Source organism: Gadus macrocephalus, chromosome 8 (genome assembly GCF_031168955.1).
Source record: "Gadus macrocephalus chromosome 8, ASM3116895v1".
In the NCBI taxonomy this organism is placed as follows: domain Eukaryota; kingdom Metazoa; phylum Chordata; class Actinopteri; order Gadiformes; family Gadidae; genus Gadus; species Gadus macrocephalus.
Window position 1 is genome coordinate 18,994,022 of NC_082389.1, and position 25,871 is coordinate 19,019,892.

A 25,871-nucleotide genomic window follows, 5' to 3' on the forward strand; every position below is an offset into this window, starting at 1 on the left:
ACTGCTACAAACAATGCCGGCATAAAGACAATTGAAAGGGTTTCGTTCTGATGTATGCCATTATCACAAGTGTCCGCAAAAAGTGAATTTAAAAAACATGAAAGTCTGGAAATTCAGGGAACCCTGTGAGTTTGTTTATGGTTTATTCATACGAGGATGCTGAGCTTCACAGTCCAAAGGACTGAGGCACAGTTTGTGTGTGTGTGTGTGTGTGTGTGTGTGTGTGTGTGTGTGTGTGTGTGTGTGTGTGTGTGTGTGTGTGTGTGTGTGTGTGTGTGTGTGTGTGTGTGTGTGTGTGTGTGTGTGTGTGTGTGTGTGTGTGTGTGTGTGTCGTGTTCTGACTAGGAAGCGTGGAACAATGTTGCCCGCTTTCAGATGGTGGCTAGCCTGTTCTGACGGGGGGAGACATTTGGTTTAGCTCCTGTCACACACGCACACACACACACACACACACCACACACACATACAAACACACACACACACAGACACACACAAAAACACACAGGCTGGGCAACCTGGGGCTGACATTCTCCTTTTTTCCCCTCTAATTGGTCCTATGGGAGTTGTCAGAGGTCTCAGTGGCTGTTTGCAAGGTGGCAACACACACACAAGCCCACCTTCTTAGGCACACAATCCCGCACTGCACACTTGAAAAACAAGGAAAGGTGACAGCAAAAGGGGGTTGAGGGGTGAGGGGGTAGGCAGGAGAGTACGAAGGGCTTAAGAGAAGACAGTGATAATGATGCTGGACAGTTGTTATGGCCAGTGAAGGTCATCCCTTCCTAATCGGAGCCCAATTTACTGCCATATGGGAGACGAACCAAAAGTATCAACCTCTGAACGCTAGAAATAGTTGTAAGGCTTTGAAACCTGTCACAGTCTGTTTTATTAATAGCCTTCTGAGACAGCTGCAAAAATTGAGTAAAAAAGGAAAGGAAATCGCCAATGTCAAAATGTACTCAGAATAAAATCACTTTGGTAACAAAGTAAGAACTGATTTTATTTTAATTTCGGAGAGATCATTATTTTAACATTCATTTTGTAACAATTATGGATTTCATACCAATAAGATGTTCTATTATTTCCTTGTATTGTAGAAAATACATTTAAATAAATTCACCTGTGAGAAGTAAGAAAGGACACATTTTGAACTGAGACGCCACCAGGACCTGGGAAATCTAATTTCATTCACTCAACCAGCCATGAAGGGTTTTGTACAAAATAGCATTTTGTTTTTCATGTTTGGTGCTCAAATAAGGAGCTGGAAGCAAGGGTAGAATGAAGTAGAATAGAATAAGTAGAATAAGTGGAATGCTGAACTTCAAGGAAAACAATGTTGAGCACAGTCCAGGACAGACATACTTGTCTTATGTGTGTCGTATGCCTCTGTGCGTGCGTTTGTGTGTCTGCGTGTGTGTGTGTGTGTGTGTGTGTGTGTGTGCATGCATGTTGTGAACATCAAATTGAATAATGCTTGTAGTTGTAGGACGTCATCACTGCACAATATGCAGATCAAATGCAGATGTAACATTCCCCCCCCCCAGCCAAATCCACTGTACCATCGCCCATACACACACACACACACACACACACACACACACACCTACACACACACACACACACACACACACACACACACACAGACACACACACACACACACACACACACACACACACACACACACACACACACACACACACACACCTACACACACACACACACACACACACACACACAGACACACACACACACACACACACACACACACACACACACACACACACACCTACACACACACACACACACACACACACACACACACAGACACACACACACACACACACACACACACACACACCTACACACACACACACACACACACACACACACACACACACACACACACACACACACACACACACACACACACACACACACACACACACACACACACACACACACACACACACACACACTCATAAAATCAAAAACTATCATGATCAAGTTGCTTTCAAATAGCAGAATGATTGAACTGGAAGCTAATTGGCAGCAGACTGTGTTAGCCTCGGGGACTTCAGTCTCCTGTGATCTCTGTAATTGGATTGGAGTTCAGACACGGCGCATATCAAAAATATGGAAAGCTATGTGACTGTTTGGGACTCCGGGTTTGATTTTCTTTTGCAACATCTTTTTTGACAAAATGCAGATACACACATGTACACAGACCACACAGACTTCATAGTGGCGCATGTTCAGACCAACCTACACCTTCACTCACGCTGAATAATCTGTAGCCGCCCTCACTCCCCTTTACAAACACACATACAAATACACACACACACACTCACACACACACACACACACACAAACACACACACACACATACACACACACACACACACACACACACTCAACTAGAAAATGTACCACAAGCCACAAGTTTGTTAGTGCTATTCACACACACTCACACACACACACACACACACGTGAGTCTATTAAGTTAGTCAGAGAAAATGAAAATGATTGTTTGTGTTTGTGTTTGTGTGTGTTTGTGTGTGGGAGTGTATGTGTGTTATTAGGATTTAAGAAATAGAATTATTGAGGATACAACAAATTGCTTTTATGTAATTACAACTATTGACAAGAACGTTGTGTTAAATGGTGCCGAAAAATGGGATTCCTATTTGGTTTTCAAAAAGTGTTTCACGCCTTTTATGTTGTTGTTTTTTGTGTTATGTCTGAATGGACGAGCATTGTAGACCTGCCTGTGGTGACTGTAAACAGCAGTAACATGCCTCAAAGTGGGTATTTTTCAAACCTATTAATACAGCCGGCACCATGGTGGAAAGGGGAACAGAAACCAGGTCATTGTTCCCCCATTTCAAGCGAGACATTATCAAACAGCCCCTAGTAGAGGGAAAAATATATATTTCCTAAAGTAATTGCTTTGAAGTGTTTCTTTAGTGTTCTTCAGTGTTGCAGTTGTGTATTAATGTATTGATTCTGTTCTGTTTACAAGTGCAAAAAGGCAGTTTCACGATGTAGCTTTGGAGCAAAATCGAGAAGCCAATATGCAGTCATATCAAGAAAACATTTTCAGTTACTTTTATCCTTCAAATCTAAGGTTTAGCATCTCCTGCTGGTCGTGATTAACTCATGAGCTGCTTGGTGTAGGGCTTGGTAGTGGTTCATGTGCTGCCAGTGGATGTTTGTCAACACACACACACACAAACGCACGCACACACACACATACACACAAACACACATTCACAAAAACACATGATATATTAAAGGCTTCCAAACATTGGGGCAATTTCAGCTACATTTTCTATATACACTCTGAAAACTAGGGATGAAAAGGTTACCGGTCTTACAGTAAACCACGGTAAAACTCATGACGGTTATCATTACCGTGTCAAATTGAATTATTATTATTTCCGTGATAATAATTGAACCGCTTTTAACCGTTAAACCAGTAACCTTTTCATCCCTCATCCACGTCAACCAAAGTAAGCGACAGTGGACGCAGGCGTGCAGGTGCAGCACACAACGGCAGTTTCTTGAGCATTTAATAAAGAACATGAGCGAAGGCAGCACCTCCGGAGAAGTCTCTCATCTGTGATGTGCACCAAGTTTGACACCCATAGAAAGATGAAATTCTTCATCTATAGACTATCATAACCATAGTTAGCCACACTAAAGACAATTCCAACCCCAAACGAAATGAGCATGGAATAAAAAGAGAAAGGAAAAAGAGATATTTTAAAACTGCACATGCACAGCAAAAGTGATGTTTTTCACGTAATTTGATCTACACAAACCATGTATCACGAAAGCTAAGAATCCCAGATTCTATCATTCCAAACAATATCACACACTAAAACATAGAGGCAAATATACCGGATAATCCAATTTTGTAACTAACATGGTTTTCCAAATCAATGTATGGTAGCAAACAGAGGGATTCAGAGGAAATAGGTAAATTGCCTTCAATCAGAACACACGTTCTTCATCGCCATCTGGTGGCCGTATAGAGCAATTGCTATCGTTTAGCTTGGTTTCATTCAATATTATTTGCAATGAACTTCAGTCGAGGGTTCAAGTGTCAAAATTGTACATTGGGTTCTCGAGATGTCTACCCATTTGTGTTGCTGTTGTCTGGTCAACATTGCATTGTATTATTTGAATGTTTATGCAAAAAAAATTATATCGCTCCTTTTTCTTTGGTTTTCTATTTTAAACTGATTTCAGTGTGTGTATAAGTACTTTTTGAAAATGTCAGCACATAATAACAATACCACGATAATACTGATAACATTGATCACGTTGGTCACGATAATCGTGATATGAAATGTTCATGCCGTTTCATCTACACTCATTTGCTTGGGGGTCCTTGGCCTTTCCATGGTTTTATGACCTGGCTTATACATACTGGTATTTTTGCAGCTTGCACTTGTTTTCTCATGTCAGTAGTAGGTGACATTTTTCGGTGTATGAAATAGTTAAAAAAAAAGAAGCAAAATACAGCTATAGAGTCATGTGAAACTATCAACTTTTTTATGCATGAAAAACATCATGTTAAGGTTATAGGTTGTGTGACATTCAAGGGGAAAGTTTGAATTTGTTACACTGCAACTGGGTTGACATTAAGATGAAGATCTAAAATGTGTGTAGTGAAATGCGTGCTGCCAAATCAATTTCCTGATGTCATGCTATTCCCAGAGACATCAAACTATGTAGTTATCTCTGTCTCTTTCTCCTCCGTCTACAGATCCTATCTTCAACCCAACCGAAAACCCCATGGACTTTGTTTGACAGAGACGTCTGCCATTCAGCGTGAACCACAGCTACAGGAAACATGAGGCCCGGCTATGTGGGCTCTGGGCTCCTGACCCTGCTTGGTCTGTTTCTAGCTGTGGACGCCCTGTCTCTCATCAGAGCCCGAGAAAGAGATATTACAGCAAGCGGCACAGAGGGGAGGAGAGACAGGAAGCAGGACGACAGAACAACCAATGAGAGGACATGGCTGAACCGGGTGAAGAGAGGATGGATGTGGAACCAGTTCTCCATCCAAGAGGAGTACACAGGAACTGAGTACCTGTATATTGGAAAGGTACGTGATGCAGCCGCACTGTCAGGGAGCACACTATGTCACACAAGTAGGGTGCACACTGTGTAACACATATACGGTGTACACTGTGTCACACATGTAGGGTGCACAATCTGTCACACATGTAGGGTGAACACTGTGCAAAACTAGTACCAGTACGATGAAGAATGTTCAACACTCGTACCAGTAGGTAGAAAAATTTATCAATAGTACCAGTAGGGTGAACCCTGCGTCACAACGATACTGGGACAGATGATTACACATGAGTATGAGTGCACTCATCTTGTGTAGCAGAAAACAGCTACCAACCCTTCCTTTTACTTTTAGTCCCCTAATTACTAAGTACTTACCAGTTCAATATATGGTAGATTATCATATATAATTTGGTTATTACCACTGTAAATAAGGAGGTAAATGCAGAGAAACTACAGCTGAAATTCTAAGAAAATGGCCTCCACTATTACCCATCAACTCAATGAAGTACCGTGTTATTGATATAATTGCATACTCACAGGAAAGTAGGGAGCTAATTCTGAGAAACACCCCCTCTATTCCCCGTCCATCAGAAAGCCTCAGAGGCTCCACCGGCTTCAGATCCACAGATCCCTGGTGCTCGGCCTTGTCATGAGTGCTGATTCTCCCTGGACGGTCACTCACGCTCAATGCTCGATCTCAGCTTCCTCAAGTGACAGAACGCCCCTAATCATAACCGTTAACACATTCAAAGGTTACATGGTGGTGGTGGTGGTGGTGGGCACAGTGGGGGGGGGTTGGTCTGTAGTGGTTGAATGATTTTTGATGTGATGTTACTGTGTCATTGTAGCATTTAAAGCAAGATGAAGAGGAAGAGAAAGAGCTCCCAATATTAGCCTGGATACATACAGAGCAAATTCAAACGACTCAAATGTAACACACAGTGCTCCAGGGTGATATGGATGGGGTTCAGTGAGAGACAGAAGGGGACAAGGTGGAAACGATGAGGAAACGAGTGCAGACGATTAGAGAAGGGGAGAATCCCAGAGACACCTCAGATAAAAAGAAAGGAATAAGGGGAGTATGTTAAATTTAGTTGGAGAATCGAGAAAAAAAATAACTAATTGCAGAGGAAGCGAGAATGAAAGACACAGAGCCCCGACGACAGAATGCAGGCATACATACGCACACACACACACAAACACACACACACACACACACACACACAACACGCATATATGCGCAGTCACACTCTCACAACAATGCACCCAGGAACACACACCCACACACACGTACACACACATGCACACTCACACATTGCCACACCACCCCACACTTTCTTTCCCTTCACCCTCTCAACACTCTCCCTATTGTTGTGGTTTTTTGTCTCTCATCAATCTTTCATTGAGTTTTCTGCCGTTTTGGTTGAAAATAAAGAAAGTGCAGACTGGCCTCAGGGTGTGAGGCATGACCCAGGAAGGAAACACAACACACCTCTTAAAACACAGAAGAGCAGGGACGGATGGAGGGGGAGGAAAGAGGAAGAGGTGACAAAGGTTGCCTGAGCAAGAAGAATAAGGAAAAAACAGCCTCAGTTTTTACAGCACAAATCCCTGCAGTCAGATTGTAATTCATAGTAAGTGTTTTATTGGAGAATGCCTGGTAGTTATATTTGGTTGAAGTTACAACGGAATCATCTGTTCGTTGAATAACCTTAATAATTGTATGAGTATATATGGGATTCAACCTGATTTAAATCAGTCAATCCCAGCAATGGCAATTTTTTGGTTGTTAGTTGCTGATTTTTTACTTGCGATTCTGTAATATCTCATTTGCTTTAGACTGACGCACAGAAAGAGAGAGACAGACATGGACAGACAGACAGATCGAAAGACAAAGACAGCCGGGCAAACAGAGACGGACAGACAAACAGATACACCAACAGTGAGCCAGGCGTGCACGTTACATGGACGATGCCATATTGGCCTGTGGATGGACATTAGCAGTAACAGCCACACCAGCCTTGTTGCTAGCGGACTCTAGATCATGTTTGTGGGACGGATCAGATGGGACAGGGGCTGGTTCAGTGGTGGTAGGGAGGGGGTTGGTGGCAGCGGTACAAGCTAAACTCAGCTTGTCTGGCCGTGGCGAGGTACCCGTTTTCTAATTAGAAACAGAGAGTACAAACTTGCCACTTTAGTATGAGCAGGGTTGCGCCAAGCATGTGTCTGAAGTAGAAAACAAAGAGACAGAAGTGAATAGGAGCAGCACCGCCAATATATGTCTAAAGGTGTGTGTGTCCCCATACAGCTTCAATCGGACATGGACCGGGGGGATGGCACGGTGAAGTACGTGCTGTCTGGCGACGGGGCCGGCAGTGTTTTTGTCATCAATGAGAATAACGGGGACCTCCATTGCACCCGCCGCTTGGACCGCGAGGAGAAGGCCTACTACACGCTGCGGGCCACCGTGGTCAACAAGCGCACAGGGCACCAGCTGGAGCCCGAGACGGACTTTGTGATCAAGCTTCACGATATCAACGACAACGAGCCCCAGTTCAGCCAGGAGGTTTACACTGGGAGTGTGCCGGAAAGGTCTGAGATAGGTGTGTAGAGAGAGGTGTGGGCCTGCACATAGTGAGGTCAACGTGGAACTCTTTTGAATTCATAATTCTACTTATTAAACATATAATAATAATAATGTAAGGATATAATTTAATAATAATAATTCAACAGCAAGAGGCCAAGACAATAAGAAAAGGAACAGAAGAAATTAACACAGTCTGTTCCTAAATGTATCCATTCTAACGCTATCCCTCTCGCTTATTACCTCTGTGTGTCTGTCTGTGTGTCTGTCTGTGTGTCTGTCTGTGTGTCTGTCTGTGTGTCTGTCTGTGTGTCTGTCTGTCTGTCTGTCTGTCTGTCTGTGTGTCTGTCTGTGTGTCTGTCTGTGTGTCTGTCTGTCTGTCTGTCTGTCTGTCTGTCTGTCTGTCTGTCTGTCTGTCTGTCTGTCTGTCTGTCTGTCTGTCTGTCTGTCTGTCTGTCTGTCTGTCTGTCTGTCTGTCTGTCTGTCTGTCTGTCTGTCTGTCTATGCGTGGCATGTGCCCACGTGTCTAGGCACATCTATCATTCAGGTGACGGCTAATGATGCTGATGACAGCATGTATGGGAACAGTGCCAAGCTGGTGTACAGCATCAGCCAGGGACATCCCTACTTCTCCGTGGACCCCAACACCGGTAACAAGCACACAGTAACCCTTCTCTTCATGAACAATGCTGGCAATACTGGAAAACTGCATTTTTTTGCATGGAATTACTGTTCTAAGATGATGACATAATATCCAGACTCAAGTGTCAAGTGTGTTAGTGTCACATCACAAATATCCACCGACCGCAAAACTTCCTTCCAGCCCAATGGTTGCAAGAATTTAAATAAGACATAAATAAAAACAAAAGCCAAATGATGTGTATTAATGTAAACAATGTAAAATAATATATATAAATAGCTTACAGTGCAAAATGGCAAAGAGTAGATATGACCAGCCCTCTACGTGAAGGGCTACAGACATGGTGTAATCATCAGTGCTACATTTCATGGGTCATAATATAATACCACACAAAGATACATTGTGTGGTATCGGTTGTTGCTATCCTCTCACCTCTAACGGCTCAGGGAAACGGGCAAAAGTTGGTATTCTGCAGGGAGGGAGAACATCCAAACATTCAGATGGACAATGGAGTGAAAACATCAACACTCAATTACTCAGTCTGACGACCTGAGACCTGGTTTGATATCATAGGAAAAAACTGAATCCTAATGCAGACCGTTTACATTAAAATGACCAAAGGAAGGAGCCAGCCCTCGGCTCACCCTGAGTCTACCGGGTTAGCATCCAAGGGACCTCTGCACAACCAGAACAAAGAAAACAATTGTCATTAAAAAACATTTTTAATCAAATATAAATTTATAATACTTCAATATCAAAACCTGAGTCCAGCATCACTTTGTATAATTGGTACGGTAATCTCTTGTAGTCATCTGGTTAAAGGAGGGTAAAAGGTAAATAAATAAACCACAGTGCCAGAAAAACAATCCCTTGGGCCAGGGAGTGATTACTGTCGGGATTAAAGAGCAGTGATACTCCTGGGTCTGCATGCATTTGATACTGAGAGGGTTAGCCCATCTGCTAGCCGCAAGGGCCAAGGGAGGATCTCTATGTTGATGGATTAATCAAATGATACCAGATACGAGAAGAGAGTATCAAAGTGACAGAATTATAGTCACTGGAATTTACAACTACTGTGAATAAATGGGATTAGATGAAAGGAGTGTTATTTTGCAAGCAAGGTTTACACTCGCTCGCTACACACCACTACTCACAAACACACAACTGAAAATGAAGATGAATGAATTAATCTTCATGTTTTCCCATAAAATGAGCTGTGAATGCTGGCTATTACTCAAGCCAGAAAATAGGAAAATACTGCAACAATAACCATTGAATGTTGATGTGTACAAGTTATATAAATATGGACAGAAGATGTGCTCTATTCTGATGGTTTCCCCACTGCGAAGCACACTTTCCTTTCCGGGGCTATATTGCTGTTCAGCATTTCATTCTAATCTTATCCTCAGTTTTTAATACATTTTAGTCGAGATTAACCCAGGATCCATTCATCACAATGCTGTGTAACCCAATACATCCCTTCATATCTGAATGAAGTGGTTATATTCCGTAGTAGTGTAGTTATTCTCTAGCTGGTGTATTAGTGCAGTTGGTCACAGGAATAAACTGTGAATGACAGGACTGACATGTGGATCACCTGAATGTGAACCATATTGTGTGTGTGTGTGTGTGTGTGTGTTGCCCCCCAGGTGTGATCCGCACGGCGCTGGGCCCCGGGGACATGGACCGGGAGCAGAGGGAGACCTACCAGGTGGTGATCGAAGCCAAGGACATGGCCGGCCAGAGGGGGGGGCTGACCGGGACGGCCGTGGTCAACATCACCCTGACGGACGTCAACGACAACCCCCCGCTGTTTACACAGAGTAAGACACTACACACACACACAGACACACACACACACACACACACACACACACACACACACACACACACACACACACAGACACACAGACACACACACACACACACACACACACCCACACAGACACAGACACACACACACACACACACACACACACACACCCACACACAGACACAGACACAGACACAGACACACACACACACACACACACACACACACACACACACACACACACACACACACACACACATACACACACCCACACACACACACACACACACACATGTATCCATTGTCCTCCTGGATGGCATTGTGGACCCCTAGTGGTAACATCCTGTTGAAGCAGATCAGCATCTGCACATTGTCCATTCCTCTTCTGTTTTAGTCTAGTCATGACAATCCATTCGGCTAGGTGTCCTTGAATGCTTGATCGAAAAACCTAGGCTTTTAAAGTTAAACAAATATAAGGTTTTATGTAAAGGCACACACACGAATGCACTGCATACACTCTCTGGCTTTTCTTTGATCGTTTTCCTGTGGGAAGCGGACAGATTGTGTCATTATTCCAGTGTTTATGTCACAAAGAATATGTGAATGTACATACACACATACACGCACACGCACGCACAAGCACTCACACACACACTTATTCTCAGCCAATGAACATGAAATAAATCCCTTCTCAATGTGTGGAGAACATCCTGCCAGTCCCAAAGAAACGACCATCCAGGCATGTTCATTTGTTTAATTCTTTGCCTTGGCTCCAAGGAAAGACAGCACTTATCATCTGCACTGGGACTCCACTGAACGTAGTGTTCATCTGTTTCTGTTCAGGTATATTCCAATTCAGTGTCCTGGAGTCGTCCCAAACAGGCACACCTGTGGGCCGGATCCGAGCCACAGACAAAGACATCGGAGAGAATGCAGAGATGTTCTTCACCATCGCCAGTGGGGACGGCATGGACATGTTCGACATCTCTACAGACCAGGCCACCCAAGAAGGAGTCATTACCGTCAGCAAGGTCGGGGAATGAACCCAGGATGTTTCCACCTTTGTCAAATCATCGTTATCTTTTAATTTATTTTTTTACTAATTATGAACAACTGGCTCACTGGCTCACAAAAAAAGAAATCTAAAAAAGAAATTAAAAACAGTGGTTCCGTAGTGGATCCATTTATGGTACTCAAATAGACGGATGACCAGTTGTTTAATCTGCAAGTCTCCATCCAATTCTAACAGACAATGTGCATGTCTCCCCATCCAGTCATTATCCTTTGGATTGTATTTTTTTATTGTATATTGATGATTATGGCTGAAAAGATTATGGCAAAAATCGGTATCTCTGAAAATTAGAATATTGTAGAATCAAAGTGTCCCGCTACTTACCTCAAAACACCTGCAAAGGTTTCCTGAGCCTTTAAATGCTCCCTCCGTCTGGTCCGCAGGATTAATAATAATGGGGAAGACTGCTTCCTTGATAGGCAATTCAAAAATGTGTGTGTGCTTCAAAAGGAGTGGACTGAGGCAGGAGTCAGCACATCAGGAGCCACCACACACAGACGTATCCAGGACATGGACTATTACAACTGTCGCATTCCTGGCGTGAAGCCACGCTGATCTAAAGACAACGCCAGAAGCGTCTTACCTTTGCTGAGCTAAAGATAGCTGGTCTGTCGCTCAGTGGTCCAAAGTCCTCTTTACAGATGAAAGTCAATTTTGCATTTCAATTGGAAATCAAAGGTCCAAGAGTCTGGAGGAAGAATGGAGAGGCACAGAATCCAAGTTGCTTGAAGTCCAGTAGGATGTTTGCTATAGGACATATGAGAGGAAGCATTGAAGCACCTCTCCTTAGCGTTTAGAGAACTCAAACAGCTGCCATTGGATACTTCTGGCTAATTTCACACAACCTTCCTTAGCAGAAACATATTCTAAATCAAAATCAAGAGATTTAACAGGAGTTTTTCTTTGCGCCGCTGCGGAGTCAGTCATTAACCTTGATCCCTGTGAAGGCTGGCGCCTTCATGACAGAATGTGTTTTAGAGCACATGTCAAACCCATTTCTTTGCAAATTGTACATTTAACTAACAACAGCAACCCCCTTTCTCCCTGGCAGCCGTTGGACTACGAGAGGAAGCGCTCCTTCACGGTGGAGATCCAGGTCCAGAACACCAAGGTGGACCCCCGCTTCTCCTCCCCCGGCCCCAAGGGCGTGGCCACGGTGCGCATCGGCGTGGAGGACGTGGACGAGGCGCCGCTGTTCAGCGCGGCCAGCTACCTGATGGAGGTGAGGGAGGACGCCGCGCCGCGGGCCGCCGCCGGCTCCGTCAGCGCCCAGGACCCTGACGCCGCCCACAGCCCCCTCAGGTAACTCATTCCCTCACTCATCCACCCACTCATTCACTCACCCACTCACTCCATCACTCACTCACTCATTCCCTCACTCATTCACTCACCCACTCACTCCATCACTCACTCACTCATTCCCTCACTCATACACTCACCCACTCACTCCATCACTCACTCACACATTCCCTCACTCATACACTCACTCACTCACTCAATCACTCATTCCCTCACTCATTCACTCACTCACTCACTCACTCAATCACTCACTCATTCCCTCACTCATTCCCTCACTCATTCACTCACTCACTCACTCATTCCCTCACTTATTCCCTCACTCATTCACTCACTTATTCCCTCACTCATTCACTCACTCACTCACTCATTCCCTCACTTATTCCCTCACTCATTCACTCACTTATTCCCTCACTCATTCACTCACTCATTCACTCATTAACCAACTCAACATTTCTTGCGTGGGGTCGTGGGGTCATGGGGTCACGTGTGAACGGGAACAGGGATCATTTGTGGACCTCTGCCGATAGGTGTGGGACAGAGGTACCTTAAGGAAGAGGCCCCCTGACTAAAGGTTGAGTAATGCACTACAACAGCTCTGGGTCCCTCAGGCTTAGGGCTTTCAAGCACAGTGTCGAGAACGTAGCAAGGCAAGTCAGGAGCAGAGCTAGAAAGGTCAGTAACAGGGCGAGGCAGGTCAGGCTCAGGAACAGGGCTACAAAGGAACAGTGCTACACAGGTCAGGAACAGGACAGGAACAGGTCAGGAACAGGTCAGGTACAGGACAGGAACAGGTCAGGAACAGTGCTACACAGGTCAGGAACAGGTCAGGAACAGTGCTACACAGGTCAGGAACAGGTCTGGAACAGTGCTACACAGGTCAGGAACAGGTCAGGAACAGTGCTACACAGGTCAGGAACAGGTCAGGAACAGTGCTACACAGGTCAGGAACAGTGCTACACAGGTCAGGAACAGGTCAGGAACAGTGCTACGCAGGTCAGGAACAGGTCAGGAACAGTGCTACACAGGTCAGGAACAGGTCAGGAACAGGGTTAGACAGGTCAGGAACAGGACAACACTGCACTTTTATCCAACTATTTGACATTATTTAAATGGTTTGGTGCTTTTTACTGTTGCACTTACTCCATTCAGACTTTAAACAGTTGAATGTCACAATCTCAGCTATTCAAGATTTCTAAATGTCTTAAACTATGAAGCTTTATTTAACATGTTTATTGAACACACCAAGTTTTTACAGGAAATGCATTTTCTAAACATGATATTTGCTCTTCCCTTGAGGGCTGATCCCAGTTTAATGTCAAAACATTAGACATGCTCAGGCATAATAATAATTAACATGTTTGCCAGCTAATGCATGTAATACCATAACATAACTTAACTTTGGAGCTAGTTAACTCGCATTCGGTTGATTTGCCACATTAACACACAATCTCTTAATGGTTGTAGGATTAAAATTCTACTGTCCACTGCTTTCTAATTAAAGGGAATTGTCACCCTCACACTTTAACAACCTTCCCACACAAACGTATTCGTTACATAATAATATATCCCATGCATGTCAACTCGCATGGGTTCTTTGGGCCTGACATGCACCTGTGCAAATATGCCCTCCCTGGGTTTGTTACTTTGACTTATTGAAGTGATCAATATCTTACAGAAACACTTCACTTGGTTCCAACACCATCAACAAAAAGGATTGACAACTTATTACTTGGATTCCATCCACTGTTGATCTTGCAGGTACTCTATTGACCGCCGCACGGACATGGACCGCGTGTTCGACGTCCACCCCGGAAACGGATCCGTCTTCCTGCTCAGGAGCCTGGACAGAGAGGAGAACGCCTGGCACAACATCTCAGTTATTGCCACAGAGTTCAGTAAGTTGTTCAAACAAAGGAATTAACTGAATTGTGTGAGAATTGAGAATACCTTTAAATTAAAACGTTACATTTTCCTTTAGACAAACCTCTTCTGACCAATCATGTGCCGGTCTTCATTCGCCTCTTGGACATAAACGACAATGCTCCCACCTTTGCCACCGCCTACGAGACCTTTGTCTGTGAGAGGACCAAATCAGGACAGGTAAGGATGACTCAGCTCATTTTATTATAAGCCCCTTTAAACTCTGCTCACTCATGTTTGTTCTGAGAGAACATCGCGCAAGAATTACAATCACACAATCAATCTATGCAACGTACCTAAATCTAAATCAACTGCATTCTGTGTCTGTTAAACTGTGTTTCGTTATACTGGTTGTCCTTACTTGTGCAATGACAACAAAGTTGAATCTAATCTTATCTAATCTAAATGTGGATGTATGCCTGCTTCTACATCCATATATGTTGTAAGTGTATGAAAAGATTGATGTTGAATCAATCCATCCTTATCTCTTTGTTTCGGGTAGAAACCCGTATCTTAATATACGCCAGATCCAAGAACATCGTCAACATCAACACAAGTGACCTAATAATTAGGGTAAAGAAAAAGGCACATTTAGTTGAATTTGCATTTAGTGGTTTTGGTCTGAACCATTCAATCAAATATCTTTGTACACCGCAAATGTATGTATATTCTGCAAAGGCCTTCATGTAAACACTTGGCCACCCCCAGTGGACGCCTGATGGCCATATGGGATTGCAGGAGATTGCTGGAGGTATTCCAGGGTCAATTCTTTATGAACACATTGAAGGGTAAAGGTCTCTTATTCACAAGCAGTGTGCCTAATGTTCTTTGATCAAAAGCAAACTACTTCCCTGGAACGGGGCTATTATGGATCTACGTTGTTTGGCTTGTGGGGAACTTGCAGGGAACAGACAACACTAAGAAAATGGGATGGCAAACATGTGGTGACCTAAAAACGAGGTCACGTGCCAAAAAGTTTGGGAAACCCTGCTTCATCAGCAATAAGCCATTTGATGTGTCCATTTTTGTCTGTGCCTCTTAATGTATTGATCATAATGTTTCATTTGATCTTCCTGATAGCGCATTCAGACGGTGAGCGCGGTGGACGCTGATGAGCCGGCCTCAGGCCACCGCTTCTTCTTCAGCCTGGCTCCCGAGGGAATCCATCACAGCAACTTCACAGTACGCGACAACGGAGGTAGGAGCCGACTGAGGTCAGACAGGACTGGTTAATAACGTTAACTAGTCTTCACTTTGTGTCTGAAGTATTAGTTTCTTCTACAGGATTATTTTTGCTTTGGAAACTGATGATGGGCATCTGCTTGTTTGCTGGTTTGCTGTTAAAAATAGCTGCTTTACTGCTGCATTTGTTATAACCCAGGTCTGATTGAAATGGCCACCTAAACTGTCGAATAGTATCTTTAGCAGTTTTTAAGTGTTTATGTTAATGTAGGTGCACTACCAATTTCACCAAATCAAGTTGCAGCTTTCTGTTTCAACATTTGTGTTTTTTTATAATATTCATAGTTTAGTTACATAACGACTAAAAAATATTCCCTGTACCACCCCAAAACCAGACAACACTGCAGGCATCCTCACACGGCGCTCCAGTTACAACCGCCAGCTGCAGAGTGTCTACCTGGTCCCTGTGGTGATCACCGACGGGGACTACCCCATGCAGAGCAGCACAGGCACACTGTCGGTGCGCGTTTGCTTGTGCGACCGCCACGGGAAAATGGAGGTGTGCAACACAGAGGCCCTGACCAGTTCGGCTGGCATCAGCACCGGGGCACTCATCGCCATCCTCCTCTGTGCCATCATACTCCTGAGTAAGTGATGCTGGCTTCATATGATAAGGAGCCTGATATTGGGCCTGATATCCACCTGCCGACCAATTTTGATTGTTTAGTTTGCAAATTTTTCACCAAAAACTCAATTGTGATGGTTTGGCAGATGAAGAAGTCCATCTCACGCAGCAAAGGTGCAGGGTTTTCCATGCCGTCTCATGACTTCATTCATAGCAATGTAGTAATTATTTTGGTTGCTACGGTAAATACGAGTGCAAAAGCTAGCATTGCATGGCCGCCGTCCGCCATGTCTATTGACACCAAGAGTTACGGTTTTGAGAATCTGGACTTGGTTTTTTAGGGAATTGAAATCGTAAAGTGTGTGGTGTGCTTTGTTTTTTCAACCCACGGATTGATATATCCCCGGGACTGCTCGCATGATTAGCCTCACAAAGCCAGCCTAAATCGGGCAAACTCAATGCCGGTTTTGCCTCGACATATAAAAACGCAGCTTGGCTCCAGACCACAGTGAACCCTAGCGAAAAGGATTTCCAACTGTTCTGAATAAGCCGGGACATCCCGTATTTTGGGCTAAATTGGTTTGTCCCACGCGGGACCTCCCTTGTCCCGTATATTGACTGCTAATCTAGTTGGTCACGCCATGGGTGAGATCACCTGTCAATAATTGTCCGTCATCCAAACACAGGCCCCCTCATGCGCATCAGTTGCACCATAGAACTGGAATTGGCGCAATTATGCTATACGTACGTGATGTGAGTGAGATATTTTTCTGCGGTTGCTTGAGTAGAGAATTTACTGGATATTAGAGACATCACAGACTATGCACAGACTATGTTGTTTTTTTGATTGCGCTAATTCTAGGTCATTTCTGGTGTTGTTTGTTCAAATATGGATATACCTGTGAAAAAGAAAAGACGAAAAAAAGGAATGGGAAATAAAAGAGACATGGGTTAGGCCCGGCAGTAGTGACTCAACGAAAGCCTTCTTTACTTTGTTCCGTCGCGAATGCTCGCGACGGAACAAAGTGATCGTGGTGCCGTTGTGTCTAACTCTCTGTCTCCCTCCCTAGTGATCGTGGTGCTGTTTACGGCGCTGAGGCGGCAGAGGAAGCAGGAGCCGCTGATCGTCTCCAAGGAGGACGTGCGGGACAACGTGGTGAGCTACAACGACGAGGGCGGCGGCGAGGAGGACACGCAGGCGTACGACATCGGGGCCCTGCGGCACCCGGAGTCGGCCGCCGACGCCCCGGAGGACTCGGCCAAGCAGAGGCGGGACATCCTGCCCACCGGCAGCCTCCTCTACCCTCGCGGCCGCGGCGGTGCCCCGGGCCCCTCGTGCCGGGTCGGCGTCGCCCAGGCCGGTGCGGCGGCGGCGCGGGACAATGCCGACGTGCGGGAGTTCATCAACCAGAGAGTGCTGGAGAACGACTGCAACCCCACCGCGCCGCCCTACGACTCGCTGGCCACGTACGCCTACGAGGGAGCGGGCTCGGTGGCCGAGTCGCTGAGCTCGCTGGGGTCCCTGTCGTCGGAGGGCGAGCAGGACTACCACTACCTGAGCACCTGGGGGCCGCGGTTCAGGAAGTTAGCAGACCTGTACGGCGCTGAGGACGCCCACTTCTGCTAATACCAGGGAACTTTGGCATGGGCACCCACAAACAGGTGTGTGTACGTGTGCATGCGTCCGTGCTTGTGCGGGCATGCGTGTATGTGTGCGGGCATGCGTGTATGTGTGCGTGTATGTGTGCGTGTATGCGTGCGTGTGTGTGCATCTTCAGGAAACTGTTTTATTGTGAAGAAAAGCATTAATCTCATGGAAACAGACGTGGATGTGATGCTGGTGTTGGGGCTGCGTATTGTTAATTCAACTGTTGAATATTGATTATGTTGATCAAAATTAATGTACACATTATTTGCTTGCTACAGAACAAAAAACATCCCTTAAAAATATAAAGACGAGGGATTTAAGAATCTTGAAAGGGACAACTGAAACTTTTTTTCACAACTTTTGTAGCACATATGCACATACACAGCATCGATTAATGGTCTGATAGCCTTCACAAGCCTTTTTTCTGTCATTATGATCAACACGGATTTGTGCGGAAAAATCTGCCAGCACAGGATCCCTGCCCCCAAGATTTTCCTCTGTCTGCAAACATCAAAACAAATGGATGACAACATATTTTAAGTGTGGATGAAACACCAATTCAAAACCAAAACCTGACTTGGTTGGCAATTTCATTTGAAATGCACTTGACATTTTATTTGATTCAGTATTACAATTCAGTTAATAATTCAGTGAATTATTTGATTTTCAGAGCCTAATTCTAGCCTTTCTCGTCAACAAATGGCTGAATAGGCCTATGCCTCGAGTTTTATCTGTTGGTTTTATGTGATTCCTTCAGCAATTTCAGCAGAAAAAAATCAAGCCAACATTTTCCTGTGTTTACCAACATTAATATGTGAAGACTTATTTTGACAAAGTGGCCTTCAGAACCACCCTCCTCCGGCTCCTTGAAGAACAATACGTCTGGCTGCCAGGAGGGGGGACACATGACTTTTTATATCATATGATCCTCTTCAATTCACTGTTTTGTCTTATGTGAAAAAGGAAAGTCATGAAAAAGAAGAGCAAATGCAATTGTTAATTTTGTTAATGTACTTGCTGCGGTTTTGGTGTTGTTGTACTATGCTGTACAATTCTGAATGTCATATATTCAAACTCACTGTTTGTACTTATGTGTTTTCTCACATAATAACAAAATAAATCGAATTTAATTTCTGTGTAAAAAAGATTACTACTTAAATTAGTTAACAGCAGGTAAAAGTGAAGTGCTTAGGAAAAGCATCTAAACAAATGTGTGTTAAATCTACAATATCTTTCCTAATTTGATATTGTTACAGCCTCTCCTTCGTGCAACCCTTTTTTCTAACCACAACTAAATTCAACGTGCGGGGCAACACACCCACCGGCGGGAGATCAGCCAATAAGAACGAAAGGTAGGAGCATCAATGGGCCAGCCGCAATGGGCCGTCTGACCGTAGCGATACTCCACAAACTATAAAAACTAAACAACGCTAAGCTCACCAAACAATACCCCAGAAACAGAACTACCACATCTCCCCCTCAAAATAACAACATCTGGTTAACAACAGAACACGTGGACTGGGCTTCGGCAGTGAGCGGCCGGATTAGTCTTCTCCCTCCATCCAGAGCGTCGGCACAGAACAGGAAGCAGATACCAAAGAAGCCCGGGCACCGATCCGGGCATCACTTTCATTCCACTCTCTGGATGAACCCATTAAAGCGGGGAAGAATACTAGGGAATATTAGGAGTGCATTAAGAGATACCCATAACAAAACCTCAAATGTAAGACTTCTAGAAAAATCATAATTTATATATTGTGAACCAGTGATGGTTGGACAAGATTAATGCAATGCCATTTTCATCAGTTGAAATTATTACATCTTTATTTCTGGCAGAGAATTTGCCACAGTATATACAGAATTTGAATAATTCTACTGACAAAATGAATGAGCCTTACACACAGTTAGCAAAAATAATGCACAAAATATTAAAATTCTCAACATTTAACCTATATATTACATGATTATACACTGAATTAATTCAATACTTTAACACTCTATTTAATGGATTTTGCATAAGAAGCTGGGGATTAAAGGGCAAAACATTCTTGGGGAGTTAAAATTATTGGATCCGAAAACTCATGACAGAAACGTGATTGATCTTTACTTTGTATCCATTGTATTTCCAGCTATTTTGTATCTAACATTTGTAAGGCACAATGACATTCCTGAATTCTTTCAAAAAGAAGACCAAACGTCCAGCTTTAATCTTTTGTCATTTTGGAAGTGTTGGTGTTTGCAGGCTACTGCTCATCTTCGATGTAATGTAATATAAATTGTATAATTTTATCAATAAACTTTTTGCAGTTACTTCAAAGTGTTTCCATTTACCATATAAATAGAAAGGTTCCTCTTAAATTGTGGTAAGAAATAAGTACTCTGAAGTATTAGTAATGAGTTGTTTTGAGGCCAACGGCCAACATATGAGATCAGCCATTGTGGAGCTTCTGGTCTGGAATGAGATGAGGGAACTGATTGATTGATTTATTGATTTATTGATACTGATAAAATAAGCGTTCCCATTGCACTTTTTTGTAGATGATATTGTTGGTCTGTGCAATGGGTTACCCATCAGGCGGTTATATTGCCCGATGGGTATCGCCTCCCACTGCCCAGTTCCCTGTTTCATCGTCTTTTTTCACCACATAGAGCAGTGTTGGATTCCTGTTTATAGGATTTCATCAGGTATACCCAATTACCACGCTGCTGGACTCTGTTAATTGAGCAGGGCTCACAGAAAAATGTGCCATCAATACACCAATACCAATTAATCAGACCCCCTGCAGTTTAGGTACGGCACCTCCTCCACACATACTCCGCACTGGATCCTGCAAGGGCTGCGGTCCCTCTCCTATACTTTCTGTTTCATCGCAGCTGCGTGATTACTCACAGCACATCTCTGCAGGCTATAGTTGTGGATCAGGCCAATGACGGTATTGGTCTGATCGACAATGACAGCCTTCAGATAAGAGGCAAGAGTACTTAGAGTGTCAGTATCAGGGCTTCCGGTCAGCAGGAAACCATCGCCAAAGAAAAGCCAAAGAGGCTGATAGTTGACCACTAGCAGGGACAAGACGGCCTCAAACTTGCCTGTTGTTAATATGCATCTTATAATGCACATGAATCGTTACTGCATCTCCAAATGGTGAATGATTAATCCCTACCAAAAAGGGAAATATATATGGATATATGAGACATTTGGCACGTTCTCGACACAATACAAATGATCGCTCCTGTTGTATTAGAAAAAATAAATTACTTGTTATAATAAAATAATTTTGCATGATGACCAGTAAGGTAATTTAATTTGTGCTAGGATTGCCCCCTTAACTAAAATACAGTCTAAACCAGGGGTCTTCAACCTGTTAAGCCAGGGATCCGTTTGTAGATTGAGATACATAGTAGAGCAGTGATGTGAATATTTTATTAATAATAGAATACTGTTGCATTTAACCATGCCTAATAATATATGTATATGCAAGCTTCTTCACATATTGATACACACATCTTTGGTATTATTACAAAACATCTATAGATAACAATTAAAATAATCAAAATTAATGTATCAGGCTCAAACTTTTAAAATGTTAACTTCATCAATTTATATTTTACAATAAATTCTTAAGTTATGTGAGAACATATCTATCGTATTGTTTTACCTTGGCCCCAGCAGCATGTTACAGTGCCCATGGTGAGCAGTGCATAGGGTGGGTCCTCTTGGGGAGACGGAGGTTCTCCCCGTGGTGTCAGGGTGTGTGTGTTTCCCTGTGTTTCCCTCCTGTGTTGATTTCTGTTCCCTCCCCTAATGTGTCTCAGCTGTTCCTAGTTGTGTTTGTTATTTAAGCCCTCGTCTTTCCTTTGTTCCTTGTGCTGTCATTGTGGTTGTTTGTGGTTGTTTGTGGTTGTTAGTCCTGCGTGTTCCGTGTTCCCTGTCGTCTCCCGAGTTCCGAGTTGTCTCCCGAGTTCCCTGATTCCTGTGCCTTAGCCTTTAGGCCTGATTAAAGTGCAGTTTTCCCTGAAACCGTCTGCGTCTGGGTCCTACCTGCCTGCCTGCACCCGCAGTTCCTTAACACGTGGAGAAACATTGATTTGAGGTTGAGGAAAACGAGTGGGGTAAGGCTACAGCAAAGATTGCTTTCTGCATTAAGGTTCATGGGATGGTGGAAAGGATGGTCCCGATAAAAAAAATTGGTTCATCACAGGTCTGCAAGACACATTCATGTTACATATATTGCACCCCATACATATTGTACCCCAAAATAGGTTTGCTCTCTAAAGTCAACATCTCCACTTTTCAAATAAATAAAGCATATATATCAAAACATAAGATAGATACAAAAGTGTGTGTGTGTGTGTGTGTGTGTGTGTGTGTGTGTGTGTGTGTGTATGTGTGTATGTGTGTATGTGTGTATGTGTGTGTGTGTGTGTGTGTGTGTGTGTGTGTGTGTGTGTGTGTGTGTGTGTGTGTGTGTGTGCGCACGTGCGTGCGCGTGTGTGTGTACATGCAGTTGCAGACATTGCAATCGGTGGCTCTGTCTTCATGCAATACTAACCTCTGTAGGGTTCAATTATAGATATGTGCCAGGTTGCTGGACTCTCTGAATAGCCAGATCTACTGCAATCGGATGTATACATTGTTGAAGAAAATAAGGTACACTGTACTCTACTTTTCACTGTATATCTAACATATCATAACAAGAAGTATTTTAAACTGTCAATAGCCCACTGCTAGACACTCAAGTTCAACAGAAGAGTAAGGCGTTTCCCTCTGGAGAAGTTTTCTGCTGATGTAGGCCACAGCTCGCCGGTTCTCTCCTTCTCCTTGCAGTAGCACGCCTCCAATGCCCTTTACAGAAGCATCTGTTTGGAGGTTCGAGGGTCAGCTAGAATCTGGTCTCTGGAGAACGGGCTACTTGTAGAGAGCCTCCTTTAGATCCTGGAAGGTCTTCTCCCGCTCTTTTCCCCATACCAGCTTGGATTTTGACTTGTGCATCAGATCTGTCAAAGGAGGGGCGAGAGCAGCCAATTGATGGATGTAACAGCTGGTCACCTTCTGGCTTTAAAGGCCTCCACTCTGAGACCTCCTCCTCCCCATCTGAAGCCAGGTATTTTGTCTGTTGCTGGGCTAGGGGACAATTTGGGGGTTAATTGTTAGGCTTGCCTGATGTATACTGGGAAAAACGTCACACACAGTTGAGGGGAATTAAAGGGGTGATATCATGCTGTTTTGACTTATCCCTTTGCATTACACCAGGGATTGGCAACTTTCATGATAAAAAGAGACAAAAAAAATTATCATCACCATCAGAGGGCCACATGACCGAGCAATTTGTTACACAAATTGTAACATGTTTATACTCTTGTAAACGACAAATACAAAAAGTTTCTTTCAAAAGAAGCAACAACATCCAACAACAGCCCAACAACATGAGTGATGAGTGCAAAGGGCTCACATACATCATTCAATAATTAAACAAAACAGATAAACAGTGGCCCAACATTAAGTGCAACATATTGAGTGCAGTTGTAGTAGTTGTAGTGGCGACTTAAGTTGAAATCTTTTATGACTGATATCGTTTCTAAGCAAACTAGACACATGGGTTTGCCTTTGAATTCTACTAACAGATACTCTGCTTCCCATCTTGACTCTCCATCTTTATTCCTCGCTGATGGGGAAGGCCTGGGGCCCGTCTGTCATGTCACGCAAAGTTTGCTAATTCTGTTGAGCATTTTCCAATGGAAAGCACAATGGGCCAGTCACAGACTATGCCATTGAATTCAGGACTTTGGCTGCAGACAGTGGATGGAACACCCTTGCCTTAATTGATGCCTTCATGAACGGACTCACAGACTCCATCAAAGACCAGTTGGCACCCCTAGAGCTTCCCACCGATCTGGATATAATAATCTCCATGGTCACTCGCATAGACAACCGTCTTCAAGAGAGACTCAGAGAAAGACTGCGCACTTCTGCTCCCTTTCCCAGGACGGCCTGGACACCAAAGCTCCAGCCTTATCCTTCTCCGGAGGGACCAGCGCTCACTAAAGTTCCTGAGGAGCCCATGCAGTTGGGCAGGGCTAAGGTCACACCCGAGGAGCGACAGCATCGTAAACATGAGGGCTGCTGTTTCTACTGCGGCCAACCAGACCATCAGTGGTCATCATGCCCAGCAAAAGGGCAGGCTCGCCATTGAGGAGGAGAGCGCTGGCGAGCCGACCCCCTGTCTTCAACTTCCCTTCTCGTCCCATGACTCAAGTCCAGGTATCTGCTCATGACCAGGCTCTCACTCGGGGGGTGCTGGTAGTCTCAGGAGTGGATGCAGATCTCTTGGACTGGAGTATGGTTAAAAGGCTTAACATTAAGACTGAGATCTTGCCTCAACCCATCACAGCCAGGGCTCTAGATGGTAAAATCGTATTCAATGTCACCCATGTCACAGAACCCATCACACTTACATTCGCCGATAAACACACAGAAGACATAAAGTTCAATTTATTCAACTCACTACTGTAGCCACTCATATTAGGCTTCCCATGGCTGACCAGACATAATCCCCAAATAGACTGGGGATCGGGCAGGATCAAGGAGTGGGGATTCGATTGCTGCGAGTTGTGTTTTAGAGACAATACTGGTAAGATAGACCAGGTTCACGAGACCGACACTAGTCTAACTGTCAATCATGTCCAGACCAAGACTGAACCAATCGAGCATGATTGTGACTCTGACTTCCCAGATTTCACCAAGATACCGCCATGTTATCTGAATCTTAAAGAGGCGTTCAACAAGGCTAAGGCCACATCACTTCCCCCACATAGGCCCTATGACTGTGCCATAGACTTGTTCCCTGGGGCTCCCATCCCCAAGGGCAGACTGTACTCTCTCTCAGGTCCAGAGAAGAAGGCCATGACTGATTACATCAACTCCTCGTTGAAGGCTGGATTGATTCGGCCTTCCTCCTCACCGGCGGGAGCCGGATTCTTCTTTGTAGGGAAGAAAGATGGGTCTCTCAGGCCCTGTATCGACTATGCCCCATTGAATGAAATCACTGTTAAAAACAGGTACCCCCTCCTGCTCATCTCCTCTGCTTTTGAACTTTTACAGGACGCCAAAATATTCACTAAGCTAGATCTCCTTAATGCTTACCATTTGGTTCGAATCAGGGAGGGGGACTAATGGAAAACAGGTTTTAATACACCTCATGGACATTAGGAGTACCTTTCGGCTTAACTAATGCACCTGGTGTTTTCCAAGCTTTTGTAAATGATGTGCTTAGAGATTATTTAAACAGATTTGTGTTTGTAAATCTGCATGACATTTTAATATTCTCCCCTGATGAAAAGGCCCAGCACGTCCGACAGGTCCTCCAGAAGCTTCTGGAAAATCAATCGTTTGTGAAAGCTGAGAAGTGCAAATTCATGTGAACACTACCTCATTCCTAGGGTTCATCATCTCAGAGAACAAGGTCCAGATGGACCCTAGCAAGGTCAGTGCTGTGGTCAATTGGCCTACTCCAACCAGCTGCAAAAAGCTGCAACAGTTCTTAGGGTTCGCTAACTTTTACCGGATGTTTGTCAGAAATGTCGGTGCCATTGCGTCCCCTTTGCATGCTCTCACCTCTTCCAAGGATCCGTTTGGGTGGAATCCTCAGGCGGAGCGAGCCTTCCAACAGCTGAAGGAACAGTTCACCGCGGCTCCCATACTGGAGCCATTCTGTCACAGAAGTCGGCCAAGGACAACAAACTCACGTAAATTGAATCCAGCTGAGAAGAACTATGACATAGGCAACAAGGAACTTTTAGCAGTCAAAGTTGCATTAGAGGAATGGAGGCACTGGTTGGAGGGGGCAGAGCAGCCTTTTTTGGTCTGGACGGACCATAAAAACATTGAGTACTTAAAGTTTGGGTATGGAATTCTCTTTTTGGGCCATTTTTGCAAAATTACTTGAAATCGTTATCATAACCCACTTACAGCCGCTGAGTTAGAAGTACTGAAATGAAAATT

General features: G+C 44.2%; 1 protein-coding gene across 2 annotated transcripts in view; it reads left to right on the forward strand.

Annotated features, from left to right (window-relative positions):
- LOC132463521 (cadherin-6-like) overlaps positions 1-20,179 on the forward strand; it is a 29,029-nt gene extending 8,850 nt beyond the window's left edge. The window contains exons 2-12 of one of the 2 annotated variants that reach the window (XM_060059765.1): positions 4,773-5,114; positions 7,395-7,689; positions 8,201-8,320; positions 9,960-10,133; positions 10,967-11,154; positions 12,247-12,497; positions 14,253-14,389; positions 14,473-14,594; positions 15,495-15,612; positions 15,992-16,243; positions 17,292-20,179. In XM_060059765.1, the coding sequence (XP_059915748.1) occupies positions 4,860-5,114; positions 7,395-7,689; positions 8,201-8,320; positions 9,960-10,133; positions 10,967-11,154; positions 12,247-12,497; positions 14,253-14,389; positions 14,473-14,594; positions 15,495-15,612; positions 15,992-16,243; positions 17,292-17,848 (2,469 nt within the window). In that variant the 5' untranslated portion in view covers positions 4,773-4,859 and the 3' untranslated portion in view covers positions 17,849-20,179. Of the gene's footprint in view, positions 1-4,772; positions 5,115-7,394; positions 7,690-8,200; positions 8,321-9,959; positions 10,134-10,966; positions 11,155-12,246; positions 12,498-14,252; positions 14,390-14,472; positions 14,595-15,494; positions 15,613-15,991; positions 16,244-17,247 lie in introns of both variants that reach the window. The other variant, XM_060059766.1, reaches the window with a different exon arrangement.
- Positions 20,180-25,871: the final 5,692 nt, after the last annotated feature.